Consider the following 16692-nt stretch of genomic DNA (forward strand, 5'->3'; position numbering starts at 1 on the left):
AATTTGAGCTCTTCTCCTTCTCCAAATCATCGCAGTCGCCGCTCTCAACCAAAAATCACCAATTTCTTCAAACGCAACTCAAATGCGCCACAAATCAACGTGATTCATCAACAATTCATCAACTCAGTACTGTCATCAGCCAGCATGTACATTCAAAACGTTCGTAGTCTCCGCTCCAAATCGAAAAAATTCTACTGCAATTCATCAGCTACTGAATATACCATCATTTCGCTGACGGAGACATGGCTTACCAGTGGCCATAATTCTTCTGAATATTTCTATGAAACATATTATGTGTTCAGAAAGGATCGCTGTGAAACAAATTCAATTTACGAAAGAGGTGGCGGAGTGCTAATTGCAGTTCGCTCTCATCTCATTTGCAATGACATCGTATTGACTGGTACAGCCAACATCGAATGTGTATGTGTAAAAATTCAAACAGCGAACAACTCCAATGTGTTCATTTACAACGCATACATTCCACCACACTCGGATGAAAATGTTTACATCGCTCACTTTCGTGCGATACGCGTTCTGTACGACATGTCAAACCAAAAGGACACAATTATACTGACTGGCGATTTCAACATTCCAAATTCAAATTGGGTTCCGGATGAAACCGAGACGAATGTACTTCTACCAGCATAAATCCCACATATCGACTCCAATTCCTTCGTCTCAGGTGTGATGTATTCTTCACATTCGATTTCTTCAAGCACTACAATCATAACTCTGCCTCCTCTGTTCAATGCTACATTGGAATCACAGCGGTCTTTCCTGAAGACTTTGTATTTATTGTCAATAAATTCGTTATTATAATGTCCCGTTTTTATGATTTCATAATCGGCCGCAGCCGAAGAACATTGTATCTCGTGCTTAATGCTCATGACACTGCGCATATTTTCATGGGATATTTTAACATTTTCAGCACACTAATTCTCCACTTTCGATTCTTCTTGGTTCCAATATCGCCGACTACGTCGTCACCAGGTTCGTCACTACTGGTGCTGAAAAATCCTGCGAGTGAAGTGTGGCGACAGCCGATGTACCTTGCCTTTACTTTTGAACTTCTCACTTATGTAATTTAAGTTCGGTTGAAACAGATGAGTGTAAATTGTATCGATTGTTTCAATTTTGAAGGATACTAATGACAAAAGTGAGACGTCTTGATTTTTCTTTGGCAATCTGATGATTTTAATTTTGTTCATATCGAAAACTCCCTGGCAAGAAATGTTAAATGTACTCCAAATACGATTAAAACACATACACTCCATAACGGAGCAAGTGTTTGTACGAGCGTATTCCACTATGGTGTACAATACACTCTGTATCACCCATATTCAAAAAGTGCGTCAGATCGGACATTGAAAACTACAGGTGCATAGCAAAACTACCAACGATCGCTAAATTCTTCGAGCACCTCGTCAACGTTAATTTGCTTGAAATTGTTCGTGATCGCATCTCGCCAAACCAACATGGATTTATGAAAGGACGATCTACAGCATCAAACCTAACCGAGTTTGTGTACTACGCCCAGAGTGGCCTGAAAATTGGAGCTCAAGTCGATGTCCTGTACACGGACTTTACGAAAGCCTTCGATCGAGTAGATCACGAATTATATTATTGATTCGAAAATTAAGGTCATTTAATGTGCCTCAAAATTTGCTGGCATGGCTTAAGTCGTACCTGGAAAATCGCGTTCAATTTGTCAAGCACGGAGCAAGTGAGTCGAACGATTTTACAGCGTCTTCGAGAAAGCTTCCGGTGTCCCACACGCTTCAAGCCACCTTGGCCCAACACTGTTCCTGCTATTCATCAACGACGTCGTGGATCAAATGCCCCCATGACATCATGATATTGCTGTTCGCTGATGATATCAAAATTACCAAAGTCATCAAATCTCAGCAAGATTTAGAGATATTGCAACAAGCCATCGACAGCCTTTAACATTGGTGTGACGTGAATCGGCTGCACCTTAACCTCAATAAATGTGCAGTGCTATCTATCTACAAGAAACGTCAGCATTTGGATACAAACTACACCTATGGCGACCATACCTTCGACAAAGTGACTGAACACAAAGACTTGGGTGTCCTAATTGACAGAAAGCTATCTTTTGCCAAACACATCGACATGGTCACTTCGAAGGCAACGGCCGCACTTGGCTTTGTCAAACGCTTCTGCTACGATATCAGCGACGTTACCACACTAAAGTCGCTATATTTTGCATTAGTTCAATCTCACCTCGATTATTGCGCCATGGTATGGCTTCCATTCCACAAGATCCACAGCGACCAAATTGAATCCGTGCAACGCCAATTCACTATGTACGCTCGTCGAGAATACCCATCCGTGCATAACCAATACTCAATCACACCGTACGAGCAGCGATTGTCAGACTTGAACATGATTAGTCTTCGCCGTCAACGTGTCAACGCATCATTGACTTTCTTTTACGACATCATCAACGGTAACGCTAACTGTCCAACAGTTAGAGACCAAGTCTCATTTCATCATGGCAGTTCGTTGAGGCACAGTGAACAATTCAAGGTCAATGACAAGCACATGAAGTTGGTGCGCAAGGCTCCAGTTCCTAAAATGTGCAAAATGGCGAACATTGTGCCGGAACTGTTCACAACAGCGACCTCAAAGACGAATTTTGCATCGTCGGTCCGCAAAATGACGGACACCACTTTTGGATCGCTTTGCAAACTCAAATGACTACCTGGCCGCCTAGTCAATTTTTCATCCAGGTAACCTCATTTTTTGTATATGTTCTCTACGAGAACACCTTGAGACTGCCCACATTAATGATGAAATTTCGATTTTCATGTTGCCGTTAAACCCGATCCATGATCCCAAGCGGACGAATTCATCAAGGACAAAGCATACTGCCCGGATGCCATTTGGGTTGCTTCTGATTGCAACAAACATGAGCGGGGCTGTCCCAGGTCCCAACTACCCACGTGGAATTCTACTCATCTCACACGGATCACACAGCAAAATCAATATTAAAAGACTGACGAATTTTTCCATACATTCTTTTATGTGTATTGAAAAGATGATACTTATCTGTGATGTTTACACTTATTAATTGTAGATTTTTATTTTGATTTTGTGCTTTGTTGTAGCCATCCACGAGTTGGCGAGTTAATATTCTTATCTTTGAAGTCAATTTTGAATTATTTACCATTTAGCATCAAATGATCTAGTTACGTTTCAAATTATGGTCCATGACAACTCAATGCACTCTGCAATCAACATGGATCTGCCTTAACCGACGTAAAACTTCTCATCAATTTATCTATCGGATAAATTGAGTGACGACTTTTGCAGTCTCAAAGTCTTAAATTTAACGCGTAACAGTTCAGCTTCACATAGCCTTTGTCCCTTTGGAAACGTTTACCAAAGGTTATCCTGGACCGTTTGCTATAGACTACTATCAAGCATTTCCATCTTGGTTGTATGACTGTTTTTGTTTTCATGTTCCTACTATTGTGATTACCTCATAATTTACGAAAAGAGCCAGATTTTTAACGAGGCGAAAACTGAAAGTTATCGAAAGTTACTGCTACTATTGTTCATTATTTATAAAAATTGTAACAGTCTTGCACTCTTTTCCGGCCAAACTTCTAACAAAACCCACATTATATTCAGCCAGAGCTTGGCGGTGTTTAATAAAATAAAATAAAATAAAATATTACACCACAGTGGAATACACTCATACAAACACTTACTCCGTTATGAAATGTATGTGTTTTAATCGTATTTGGAGTGAAAACTCAAAATTTAAACGGATAGTGATCTGAATGAAGTTTTAATCAAGTGCTTCAAAAATACCTGACGTATTGCATAATAACAGGTTAAATTTCTCGGATAAACGCCTGGGTAATTTGGAGATTGTAAACGGCAAGCCTTTTTGTCACAATCACTGAAGATTCGGGAACAATGCGTACCGGATATCAGGGTTCCTACAGTTTCATTTAAAAAAGAATACATAGATTATTTTATATTTGTATTTTTAAAGAGCACTGTAAAATATAGCCACATTTTACAAAGAAAAATAATTCCAAATTTAATTGCATTTGAGAGCATCATCAAAAGATTGTTGTACTGTGTAATGGCAAATTGCGGTAATTTGAGATTTTGTGTGTTAAATATCACGAAAAAATTAATTGAACTTCTGTCAAGTTTTGTTCACACGATGGGAAGTAAACATGAAAAATCTTTTGAACTTTTCTGAATAGATTTTACCGATTTTTTAAGATCGAAAATCATCAAGTCACGAAGAAAGTCGTACAAAAGAAACCATCATAACCCGAAAAATCTACAAAATAGCTAAAATCTTCAAAAACTTCCATACAATATATCAACGTATTATAATAATTCAACTATATTGCTTGCATGCATGGTTTCAGAAAATACCTAAATAATATTTTGGCTCAGTTTTATTCCCATAATAGCCGTTGACGCCTTTGTTTGAGTGGATCGGCCATACTCCATGAGGCTTATTCAGTATAAATCCTTTTGATTGTTTGATACCAATTTTATCGGAATTTCTTTCATCTGTATTAAAATGTATGTTATGGCTGTGATGGTTGTTGTTGTTGTTGATGTTAATGTTCTCATGATTGATTTTATTATTCATCTTATTATTATTGTTGATTGAAGGATAATCAAAGTCATCGTAATGGACATTTTGATGAAGAGTTTTTCGGTTCTGATTATTTTCTCTATCCTTCTCTTTTTCTTTTGTGCGGTCTCGGTCTCGATCTCTCTCTCTGTCTTTATCTCTATCTTTTTCTCTGTCTTTTTTTCTGTCCTTATTACGTTTGGACGAAGTGCTTGAAGAAGCGTTGTTTTTGACTTGGTTTTGACTAACAGTTCGAGTTGTCATTACCCAGTTATCTTCTAAAAATGAGAAGAAGAAAAAAACGAAATAAAAAAATATAATTGCTGAAAAGTTTTTCCAATCACGAACGATTTTCACTCAGTTAATCAATACATTTTAGCAAACATGTACAACATTTACGAAGGTAATTTAACCCATTAACTACCAGTGGTCGATTTTTCGACCAGTGACCTTCGATATTTTTCTCAGGGTCTATCCCTCTCCCCAGAGGGGGAATTCGATTAACTTTTTTTTTCTAAAATAAAGTTTGAAATTCATACTTCCCAATGAGAATATTACAAAATAAATAAAAACGTTTCAAATTGGTCGGATCGATCATCGAATGAAACCAGAAATTTTGGAAAAAAAATCTCTTAAGAAATTCTACAAATTTGTACTGAATTCTCAATTTTTCAATCGCTGTTGAAGATAAATGGGACTCATATCTCACGATTTGCGAAGTCTGCTGTTATTTTTAGACCAAAATTGATAATATGTGAAAGTATCACGCAATTTGAAAACAAAATAAAAATCCTGGTAATTAATGGGTTAAAGATGATAATTTTCGTCAATGTATCAAAATCTACTTTAAATTGTCTATATATTCAATATCATAGTTAAAGTTCTTCGCTATAACCGCCTTATTAATCAATAGGATGGAATGTAGTGTGTTTAAAAATACAGTGGAGCATGTTTGGATCTAATTATTATGATGTCAATATAAGATTGCCTTGTTTTGGCAGGTTTGAATCCACTTGAAGAAACCGTTCGTATTTATTGGAAGATGGTTTTTCTTTGCATATTTCCGAAAGAAAAAGGTGGAGTTCCATGACTTCAGTCAATGTATCACTCCTTGATATAAATGATGGCTCTCCTTAGCGCTATGGCAATGTATTTACCTTCATTGGGTTCATTGTCTTTGAAGATATTCTTGTTGTAGTAACTTGTACTACTACGGCTAGCATTTTTCATATTTTCCGGAGCCCCACCAAAACGAACGACTGCATTTTCTCGAGATAAAACTTTGTAAGATATGCGAAAATCAAAATTATATCCATTGCTTTTTGACGGGCTGATGGTTGTTCGAACGATGTTTTTGAATCATGAAATTTAAGATTGATAAAGATTATGGTTTTATTTTGCTAAAGGTTAGGTTTTGCTTCGTTCGTTCGGTTTTTTCATACCAAGAGTTGATTTCATAAATCACTTTACTTAAACCTTTTAGCGACGTCTCGCTGCAACTACGTAAGTGTCTGGTCCAAAAAAATAAGCTGTCCCCCATCCGAAAAGTCCGGCCAGTTTCGAAAAATATACGTCGAAAAAATAGGTTTGGCGCAAAGAACGCTTATATGTACAATATAAAAACCCATATTTGCGACATTTTCTCAACAAAAGTCGATTTTTTAGAGTTGAAATCGAATATAAGGCTAGAAATAGGTGAAAACATGTCTCGACTTGGTTATGTAGGCACCCAAAATGTTGGTGAAGGATCATACTCTTATATATTACTCAAAGATAGCATAGGTAGAAATCGTTTGCTTTCATCTGTCAAATCGAAGCCCATAGTCATGATTTGATCATTTTTGTCCGAAATTTCCCATTTATGTGTGAATCAATTGGCACCGAATTCCATCCGAATCGCAATCTGGCAAGTACCAAAATGTTTGTATAGGTTCTGGCTACACGACACAAGTCTTAAACTGAACAAAAGTCTACCATCAGGTGTCTTGTATAGGGTCAAATGTGAAAAATGCCGAAAAATTGCCTTTTTTTGGTCATTTCACACTGTAACTGGCCCATAATGCCTTTTCAAAGGCTGATGTCTTGGTAAAAGTTATAGACATTGACGAGCCAAACAGAACCTCATCATCAAATTTTGCCAAATTTGGTTGGAATAATGGAATCGGTCGAAATGTTGCGATCTAAATGGCTTCCGAAAACACTGTCATGAAAATTTTGATATGGGGCTTGCCATGGGATTTTATATATTACCCATATGCGTTCTTTGCGCCAGACTATTTTTTCGAGGTATTTTTTTCGAAACCGGCCGGACTGTTCGGATGAGGGACAACTTTTTTTTCGATCAGTCTAATACGCCTTGCATTTCTTCTTCTTATTTAATTATGTATGATACTATTTTCTGCTGTAAGTCTGTATCTAGGGGCTTCTATGTCGGTTTGCCATTCGAATTTTTATTTACAAATTTGCGTTCAGTGCCATGCATTCACAACGCTGTCATATGATTTCTATGTAAACATTCGCACTCGCATTCGTATAGCAGTCGTATTTCGCTGTTCTCGAACGTTCTCACGAATGCGAGTGCGAATGTTTACATAGAAATCATACGGCAGCGTTGCGAATGCGTGCACAAACACGAATGAACGAATGAATTATGTAGTCACAGCCGCATTTGTCGCATTCTCAAACATTCGAATTTTTGTTCTGAAATGCGAATGCATTCGCAGCATTTGCGAGAGATAAATCCCCTTAGTCTGTACATATATTGTCGCAGTGAGATGTCGCTCCAGCACTATGAAAAAAAAAACAATTGTGTCTTGTTTCACGCTTAAAATACAAAGAAAGTAATTAATGTTATAAATTCTACGGATGAGATTGATAGCTATCAATAGTAGAGTATGTTTCACTGATTTTGTAATTAAAGAAAAAACTTTTATCAACTTGAAAATGGCTAAAGGAAAGTAGGTTCATATTCTGCGGCTCATCGTGGTTTTTTTCTGGATCTTAACGAAAATCCAAGAGCCTAGCCGAGGGTAAGCCAGGCGGTTGCCCATACCTTCGTCAAAAAAGCCAGAAATGTCCTCGTTTTTAGTTATCGTCAGTCCTTTTTTGATAATCGAAAGACAGGTGAGCATAAGTTCAAAGAAAGATAACTAAAAGCGAGGACATTTTATAATATTTTTCAAATCATTTTCTAAAAAAAAACCTTTTGGAAATTTTTTTCATATACTTCGGTCGTTCTGTTGAAAAAAAAATATTTCATAAATATTTCCTACAATTCATGTTTGCTTGATTTCATCATTTTTGTCATTGAAATCAATCCAGGTTTTTAACGAGGCGAGAACTGATAGTTATTGCTATTGTTATTATTAATCATTGTAAACTAATAAAAATTGATGTAACAGTCTTGCACTCTTTTCCGGCCACAACTCTACTTATTATATAGTCAGTCTGTTCTTGGCGGTGTTAAATAAAATAAAAATCAATAAACCGCAACTTGTCATCATTTGTAAACTTGACACTTCATCTATTTTATCAACGTCGCTTGTTTCCATTCGAAACTTCAAATACATGTTGTAATTTATGGTATTTGATAAGTTTTCAATTTGTGTGTTTTCTATGAAAAACATGACAAATTTAAAATTTTAAACCATAATTTAATGGTTTTCATAAGAAATTCAGTGAAACACGCTCTACTCTCAATCTCACCCATAGAATTTATAACATATTTTGCTTGCCATGTATTTCAATTGTAAAAAACCGAACGAACGAAGCAAAAGTGTTTGACGGCCTACACTCGCTAAAGGATGTATATAAAAGCGTCTTACCGTAATATTTTTAAAATCATAATTAATGTACGTGTTTCACTGTAAAAAATGACGGGTCCTTCGTCCATAGTACCACACCACATGCCACCAACTGATGTACGAGATGCTTCTGATATTTGCAGAAAACCATCCGGACATCCTTCCATTACATATGAACAAAATCTTCCAACCGAAAAACCATCGATTGTTATCTACAAATTGATAGAGAATTGCATTATATGGAGCAAGCAATAGTAACAATACATATTACTGAACAACACATACCTGAACAATGTCGCCATGACTTCCGCCAGCAGCTGTAAAGTTCAATTCACATATGAATGGCAATCGATCATCTTTGGGTCGAATAAGCTCTATAGTGTTTGTCATTCCCAAATTTCCGTAATAAGTGCGATTGCAACCTATAGAAATGTGAAAACACATTATTTGAGTTATACTATTGAGTTGTTATGGTTACTTGGATTACTTGATTTTATAATAAACTATCCTATTTGCACTACGAAAAAAAAGAGATTTATTTAAATGAATTACAAAAATCAAGTATTATTCAGGGGGCCAAAAAGCTCCTCAAAAAAAATTAGCTATCTACAATTTAAAATGAACTAAATCGAAAATTAGTTGGTCATAAAGTTCCCAACAAAATGTAGCGTATTTAATACAAAATCCCGTTGGTAACTAAAGTTACCAGAATAGATTCCCAATGGCAACGTGAGTAACCAATTCATTTTCGATTTGTTAAATATCTTCCCGTTTAAAATGCATTGACGCTTCCACTCCTTGCTATTATTTATTCATATTAAATAGGCTTCCCTGTTTTAAATCTGCGAAAGGTGTTGTTTTGAATAGAGTTTTGTCGTTTTCATTATTGAAAATTATATTTTCAGTACTGAACTGTTCATTACACACATATGAATATCGTTTGAACTTCAAGTTAATAAATTCCTATGTCTGGTCTGTAACAAGACTGTTATATTTGGTAGCTTTGAACAAATGAATCAAAACTATTTTGTGAAGCGGATTTGAGTAAACATGTCTACATCCTGTATTTAAGTGCAGGAAATTTTCATTCACCAATCCAACAAATGTATGAGCACAGACATGCTTAACACTCACGTGTGCAGAACCTTGGTTCATCTGAGTTATCATCACAATCATTGACTCGGTCACAGAATTTTGAGGCTGGTATGCATTTGCCATTAGTGCAAGCATATTCCGAAAGTGAACATCCGATTAATGGTTCTCTTATGTCTAGCTTGTATGCAGCGGCTGTGCCCAAAAGTTCCCCATCGTACGTTTCCGTGACGGTTTTAGTGAACGAAATATTAGTATTTATTTCAAGAGCATCTTCTGAAGGAGTCGCAGTCGGTGCTATCGTGGAAAATATATCTGCAAAATTGTACTGATTTTTCCCAGTATTTGTTTCGGTCACATGTTGTCTTATGTCATCATTAAAATTGGAGTTTGTCGTTAATGTAAATGTCACATTCAATAAATTGATCCAAATCAGGTATGAGTATACACATTTGATGAATAATTTCGAGACATCTGTGAATTTGATATCAAAATGAAATCGGTTAATATATATTATTGAAATATTTATGAAATCTATATAGTGAAATTCTTTAAAAAATCTTAATCTCAAACGGAAAATAATTTCTAAAAATAAAACAAATCAATTATGATGCAATATGCTTTCGCTACCAAACTCCTACCGGTGAATATTTTCAAATCGGTCTTTCACATTTCTATCGAGTATGGAGAAGATAAAATGTTTTTTCTACAAAAGGGTATGTTATTACAAGATGCTATAGCCCGCAACTGCACATTCAATAGATATTTTTTTTAATTTGGAACTTATTTAATGCGGAAAAAACTATACGGTTTAATAATTATTACGGTTATTCAATATACATATAACATTTTCAATCAAATCAGTAAGTATTGTTCAAAACCAAAAACTTTCTTTTCTCCGTTTTTCTAGGATTTAAAATGTCGACATATGTCGTTTATACATATTTTATATTTGGACAGATGAAAGATATAAATAAATTTAAAATAATTTTAAAGAATTATCAAACAGTTGCAAAACTTTCATAGAAACAGCTGCGATGGCCGAGCGGTTAAGGCGATGGACTAGAAATCCATTGGGATCTTCCCGCACAGGTTCAAATCCTGTTCGCAGCGAATATTTTTTTTTTAACTACATCAGAGGTAAATGTGACCAAGCATGTGAATTTTAGTATTTTCCAAGCACTCATATGATACTTATATTTAGCACAGTTGTTGTTTCTTCAATTTTATGTGTTAAATCCAATGAAAGTCTCCAAATGAAGAAATAATTTATCTAAAAATTGCACGCTTTCAACGAGACACATTCTTCTGTATATAAAACATATTCAAACCTACGAATTCGCAGTGAAAACAATATCCGATTTGTTTCAGACTGAATATTACACTTCAATATTAGCTCTTCTATATCATAGTTTTTTTAAATGTGTTTGTTCGCAACAACATTCAATACATCACAAAATATCTGGTTTGCCAATAATAATATTATATTTAGGAAAAGTTCTATTTTATACCTATCATTTTATTTTATCCATTTATTTACTTACGCATTGTTTTTGTTCTGAACTTTTAAATATCCCACCAAACTTCAGTAAAAGTATCCAAGTAGCCCTTTTTCTTCTCTTTCAATCCAAAATAAACACTCACGATGCAAGGCTTTGATGTATTTTTGGAATCTGTTTTCACATTGTATCCTATTAGAGTGGTTGCTTATTTCAATCGATTTGTTTAAAATATTCTCCATTAAACTGGTTTTTCATTCATTTTTGTACACTGGACCCATCATAACGGAACACCTTGATTATATAATAGGTTGGAAATAATTTAAATTTTCACACATTTTTCATTTGTCAGAAAGAACTCCACTCTCAGCCTAACCCAACTCAAATAACTTGCATTCATTCATGAAAACAACTGTAAATACAACAGCTGCTTTGTGGAAGATTCCTCAGAAGAACGGTCAAATATATGATTAAACACGAAGTTGATGTACATAAAATGTTTGATAAAACCATAGAGTTTGTAAAACTTCATGTGACTGTTTAGAAAAGTAAAATATCGTGTTCATTAAATTTTGCATTTACGTTATGTAAGCATTTGGTGTATTATATACATATATCCTTGCGGAAAAAGCATGCTCCAATTCATGAATGCCAGTCAAAAGGCGTTTTTCATATAGACGCAGACACTCGCGAAGGTTTTAATAAGTTAGAATACTCCATGGGTAACTAATGCTTTAGAATTGAGATGAATTTCATTTGAAAATCATACACCTATTTTTACAGATGAGTTCAGGCATTTGAATACAATTTACTTGAAATGATATACTGTTGGTATATTCTCGAGCTAATACTTTATAGCGATTTGATGGACCAATACAACACAATTGAATTGGTATATGAACACTTTTACTTAAAAAGTAATGGAAACTGGGATCAACTTCCAATGGTTTTTTTCTTCTAAAACTAGGGTGCATTTTTTTTGGTTTTATCTTGTTTCGTTTCCACCTCATCGATGACATTACATCACTTTAACATTTTGCAAAATATGTGGTCATTAGCACTGCATATTGTATTGAGCCTTAGCACTATTTTTCGGCACTAAATCTATGCAATTTTTATTAAAAATAATTGAAAATGCAGTAGTGAAACGTAATAGCTCATAATATATAAGCATATATTCAAAATGTAAGCACATAATAACCAGACATGTTCCATAAAATATAAGAAGTGTTATCCTGAAAATCCGGGCTGGGTGTTAACGTAAATGTGTTACGAGCCCATTTTTATTCGGTTACTTATGAAAATACGTTTTCCAGGATTGTCCATTTTTTATGGCAACAAAAAAAATTATTCAACACTTTTGTCCAATAGCTGAGAGTGGATTGTAATTGATTGTGCTACAATTATATATTTTGTTACTTCTTTGAAAAGTTTGTCTACTAGATAAAATACGTTTATGATGTGTAGACTAATAGATCTGCATCTCGACTAGTATTCATTGCGACATACATCGGATTCATTCGCAGCGGGTATAAGCTTAAAATCTGAGTTTTCTTCGAACGAAAAAAGCGAAAGCTTTGCCCATTATTACCAATACATGAACAATTCACGTTCAATGGCACCTACTCCGGTCGTTTCTCCATGTACAGCATATCATACTTGAAATAAGGTCAGTTAACAAGCATGCGTGAACTGAATATGCTCCTGTTGTCAAATACGATGTATGTATATTTACAGTATTTAGGGAATGGAAAAAAAGGAATAAAAAATTCAAACATTATAACGGAATTTTGTGATGTGGATAGTCAAAGGTAGAATTGGCTATTCTGTCAAATATACTTGAAATAAAATTCCAATTATACGAAGCATATTAATAATAACAATTGTTTTAGAAGAATGATGTTTTCTTCACCCTCTAATTTACATGTTTTCTTGACTTCTTTGACAAGAAACGTTTTCGGTTTGCTGCAAAACACACAATTTAAACACAGTTGTGCCAAAAATGATTGGAACGAATACGCCATGACATGAACATCTCTTTATATGAGGAGCTCTTTCCAAATATAGTGGGATATTTTTTATTGACATAGACAAATTTTTCTCACCTATGGGATAGCCGAAGCAACGCCATCTATTAATATCTTCTGAAAGCGATTGCTTGTGATTTCATATTGACATTGCTGTGATAGGTCTTACAAGACGTCAACAACAAAAACATGACCTTACCAAATAATGTTCAAAAAGAAAAAAGACAATGAAATATACACATTTTGTGTGTGCTACTTTGATCAGTTAAAGCCATTGTAATATGGTAATCTATCTTGAACACACAACATGTTCATAGATGACCTTGTTTCCGTTGAATCACGAGTTAAGTAAACTTATTCGCGAGTTATTGTAGATAAACAGAACCATTGGTTTGCTGTTTCTTTAAATATCCCAAAATATTTTCACCAAATCCAGATGGTAAAATTTTTCTCTTGTCTATTGAAGAAGCGGAACATGGTTGGATCGGTATGTATATATTTACAATTTGGAAAAACAACAAAAAAAAATTTCCCGTAGAATATTCAACAATTTTGTACATATTTGTGTTAGCTGCCCGTTCATTATGTTGACACCAAATACGAGAAAGCCACTTTTGGTATGGAAAAAATAACAAAAAAATCTTCATGTACAGCAAATACGAGACAGATATTGTACATTTTTTGTCTATAATTTGCAGGCATGGGCTGTTTTTGGTCTGGTGAATCGCTGTTCGGGGGGCAAATTGGTGTATTGCGAACAAAAGTAGGGTATTCAGGTGGCACCAGTCCAACGGCCAAGTATAGAGAAATAGGCGATCACGTGGAATGCGTTTCAGTGGATTATGATCCAAAGAAAATTTCTTATAAGCAACTATTGGACTTATTCTGGAACAATCATGAATACGGATTAACCAAGCGTGTCAAACGGCAATACTCGTCGTTGATTTTGTACCATACCGATGCACAAAAACAAGCGGCCATGGAAAGTATACAAGAGGAGAGAGTTAAACGTGCACCAGAAATCATTATTACCGAAATTGCTGAAGCTGGCCCATTTCATCCAGCAGAAGAGTAAGTACTAATACAAAAGTCATACTGGTTATAATGTCTACATAAATATTTCGCATCATTTGTTTCAAGTTATCATCAGAAATTCCGATTGCAAGCACATAAGGAGTTCGTGAAAAGTCTACAGCTCAACAGTGAATTACTTCTGAAATCATTCGTAGCAGCAAAATTGAACGGATATTTAGTTGGCGTTGGTGGCCTAAAACAATTCGAAAAAGAATCTTCCGAATTGGGACTGAGCCCAACGCAACTTGAATATGTTAGAAAATATGTCATAAAAAATGCTGGTGCTGGACTTTCTTGCTAATTAATTTAATGTACTTGCAATTTCAATTGTATTCGATAATAAATTAAGCCATTTTATTAACGAGATAGTTTTCAAGTTGTGTTGATTTTCTTAACAGTGTAAAAAAGAGTGCCAGCTCACAAATTTGATGACATTCAGCAAATATCAACAGATGATAACGTCAAAATTATATTCTTTGAATGTGGCATAAACGTCATGCCACGGCTGCTGAAATAGAGCACAAACTACGAAATTGTAGGAAAATTTCGAATAAAACTATTTTAAACTTCTGAAAAGCATAGTATTTCACGGTGAAAGAATGTTAAAAGCAGTAATTCTAGTTGGTGGACCTCAAAAAGGTATTTACATGCGGAGACCAAACAAAAGTGTAACAAAATATAGTTTGTTTACTTAAGTAAACTTAGGCTCAAATTTAATATAACAATGAATTTTAGGCACACGATTTCGGCCACTATCTTTGGATTTGCCAAAGCCACTATTTCCTGTTGCTGGACGCTCAATTATTCAACATCACATCGAAGCATGCGTTCAAATAAAAGAGCTTAAAGAAATTCTGGTTATTGGGTATTATCCAGCGCACCAAATGGAACAATTTGTTGCTGACATGCAAAACCTATACGATGTTAGCATACGGTAAGTTTGATATTGTTATCTCTTTTATTTATTTGGCGTAGTATAATTCCTTATTCATTGGGTCCTTAGATATTTGCAAGAATTTACGATGCTGGGAACGGCTGGTGGAATTCATCATTTTCGGGATCAAATTCGAGCGGGAAATCCAACAGCATTCTTTGTTCTGAACGGAGATGTTTGTTCGGATTTTCCACTTAATGAAATTTACGAGTTTCATAAATCCAAAAGTCCTGAAGCGATGGTAAGGCAACGCAGTTAGTTCAAAGAATCAATTTGACTTTTAAGACACTGATAACATTTCTCTAGATAACGATAATGAGCACTGAGGCAACTAAACAACAATCAATACATTATGGTGTAATGGTAATCGGGCCGACAGGGTGTGTAAATCATTACGTCGAGAAACCTTGGTAATGATTTACTCATTTATTTGTTTATCATGCTGTTGCTGAAGCATCAACAAAACTTATAAAGGAAGATGACTCAATGAAAGAAAATCAATTTTAATTATAGTTGTCTAAAAATCTGTTCGTTTTTTCCTAGTTCTTATGTTTCAACATTCATCAATTGTGGGATCTATATTTGCTCATTGGATGTTTTTTCGGAAATTTCGCAAGTTTTTCATTCGCGTGAATTGCATTATTCAAACGGTAATGGTCAAAACCGTGATCCAGGCTACATTGAATGGGAGCGAGAAGTTTTAACAAAACTAGCGGGAACAGGAAGATTGTACGCTTTACCGGTCAGTCAATGGTGGTCGCAGATAAAAACGGCTGGCTCAGCTATTTATGCCAACCGAAGATTTCTCGATCTGTATAAGCGAACCCACCCTGAACGGCTGGCTAAGAACGGCGTGGAAAATAATGAATTTCATTGCGAAATTATTGGTGATGTTACGATCCACCCAACGGCTCAGATTCATCCTACTGCAGTGGTAAATAATCGTTTTCAATGTTCACAACTTTGGTTAGATACCACCATTTTTTTTCCAGTTGGGACCCAATGTGTCTATTGGACAGTACTGCGAAATTTCTCAAGGTGTTCGGATCCGTGAGTCAATTATCTTGGATAACGCAGTTGTAAAAGATCACTCCCTAATACTGCATAGTATCGGTTAGTGGTTGAACATATCTCGCAATATTTTTATTTCATCGTGTTAAAATAGTTTGAACATTGAATGTGACCATAAATTGTATATTTATTTTTGTTAAAGTTGGCCGCAATTCTAAAATTGGAAGCTGGGCTCGAATTGAAGGAACTCAAAGCGATCCAGATCCAAATAAGCCCTTTGCCAAATGTTCAACAGCCCCTTTGTTCAACAGCGACGGCAAGTTGAATCCTTCGATTACAATTTTGGGATGCTTTGTTACTGTAGCACCAGAAAAAGTTCTACTTAACTCGATTGTCTTGCCGCACAAAGAATTGACTCGGAACTATAAAAATGAAATAATTTTATGAAAAAAAAGTTGACATTCAAAATAAGAAATTAGAAATTGCTATTAATAAAGCTGTGCAAACGTTTTGTGTTTGATTTTATTTGAAACTCATCAGCTGAATCACAATAGCTGAACTCTCAAACTGTCAAATTATATATTCAGCTGACGTGGTGAGTTGAAATTGTTTAGATTTT

The 16692-nt window shown here is 35.2% G+C and overlaps 3 protein-coding genes, 1 long non-coding RNA gene and 1 other non-coding gene across 7 annotated transcripts in view; 3 read left to right on the forward strand and 2 right to left on the reverse strand.

Annotated features, from left to right (window-relative positions):
• Positions 1-12924, reverse strand: part of LOC129570125 (uncharacterized) — a 32224-nt gene extending 19300 nt beyond the window's left edge. The window contains exons 1-8 of one of the 2 annotated variants that reach the window (XM_055449570.1): positions 12447-12924; positions 11073-11321; positions 9571-10002; positions 8722-8858; positions 8458-8648; positions 5791-5963; positions 4426-4911; positions 3841-3971 (exon numbers count right to left, since the gene is read on the reverse strand). In XM_055449570.1, coding sequence (XP_055305545.1) covers positions 3841-3971; positions 4426-4911; positions 5791-5963; positions 8458-8648; positions 8722-8858; positions 9571-10002; positions 11073-11076 — 1554 coding nt within the window. In that variant the 5' untranslated portion in view covers positions 11077-11321; positions 12447-12924. Of the gene's footprint in view, positions 1-3840; positions 3972-4425; positions 4912-5790; positions 5964-8457; positions 8649-8721; positions 8859-9570; positions 10003-11072; positions 11665-12446 lie in introns of those variants that run through there. The other variant, XM_055449571.1, reaches the window with a different exon arrangement.
• Positions 10560-10641, forward strand: Trnas-aga (transfer RNA serine (anticodon AGA)). The gene has a single exon. It is a non-coding gene; the product is annotated as a tRNA-Ser (tRNA).
• A 319-nt stretch (positions 12925-13243) lies between the features above and the next one.
• Positions 13244-14655, forward strand: LOC129570130 (peptide methionine sulfoxide reductase-like). 2 transcript variants are annotated; one of them, XM_055449582.1, is made up of 5 exons: positions 13246-13541; positions 13626-13671; positions 13753-14125; positions 14195-14439; positions 14527-14655. In XM_055449582.1, the coding sequence occupies exons 1-4, from the start codon at positions 13491-13493 to the stop codon at positions 14427-14429; spliced, it is 705 nt and encodes a 234-aa protein (XP_055305557.1). In that variant the 5' UTR covers positions 13246-13490; the 3' UTR covers positions 14430-14439; positions 14527-14655. The 2 variants fall into 2 exon arrangements, with proteins under 2 accessions (XP_055305558.1, XP_055305557.1); XM_055449583.1 differs by lacking the exon at positions 14527-14655 and having other exon boundaries at positions 13244-13541; positions 14195-14494.
• On the forward strand, positions 14627-16584 carry LOC129570128 (mannose-1-phosphate guanyltransferase alpha). The gene is made up of 7 exons (XM_055449579.1): positions 14627-14767; positions 14864-15062; positions 15132-15303; positions 15369-15472; positions 15606-15996; positions 16055-16175; positions 16276-16584. Exons 1-7 carry the CDS (start codon positions 14728-14730, stop codon positions 16518-16520), a joined length of 1272 nt encoding a protein of 423 aa, XP_055305554.1. The 5' UTR covers positions 14627-14727; the 3' UTR covers positions 16521-16584.
• LOC129570131 (uncharacterized) lies at positions 16173-16652 on the reverse strand. Its single transcript, XR_008688101.1, has 2 exons — positions 16581-16652; positions 16173-16495 (listed from the first exon to the last, which is right to left on the reverse strand). It is a non-coding gene; the product is annotated as an uncharacterized LOC129570131 (long non-coding RNA).
• Positions 16653-16692: the final 40 nt, after the last annotated feature.

This window comes from Sitodiplosis mosellana, unplaced genomic scaffold (assembly GCF_009176505.1).
Source record: "Sitodiplosis mosellana isolate CC-2019 unplaced genomic scaffold, AAFC_SMos_1.0 Smas_scaffold_47, whole genome shotgun sequence".
Lineage (NCBI taxonomy): Eukaryota > Metazoa > Arthropoda > Insecta > Diptera > Cecidomyiidae > Sitodiplosis > Sitodiplosis mosellana.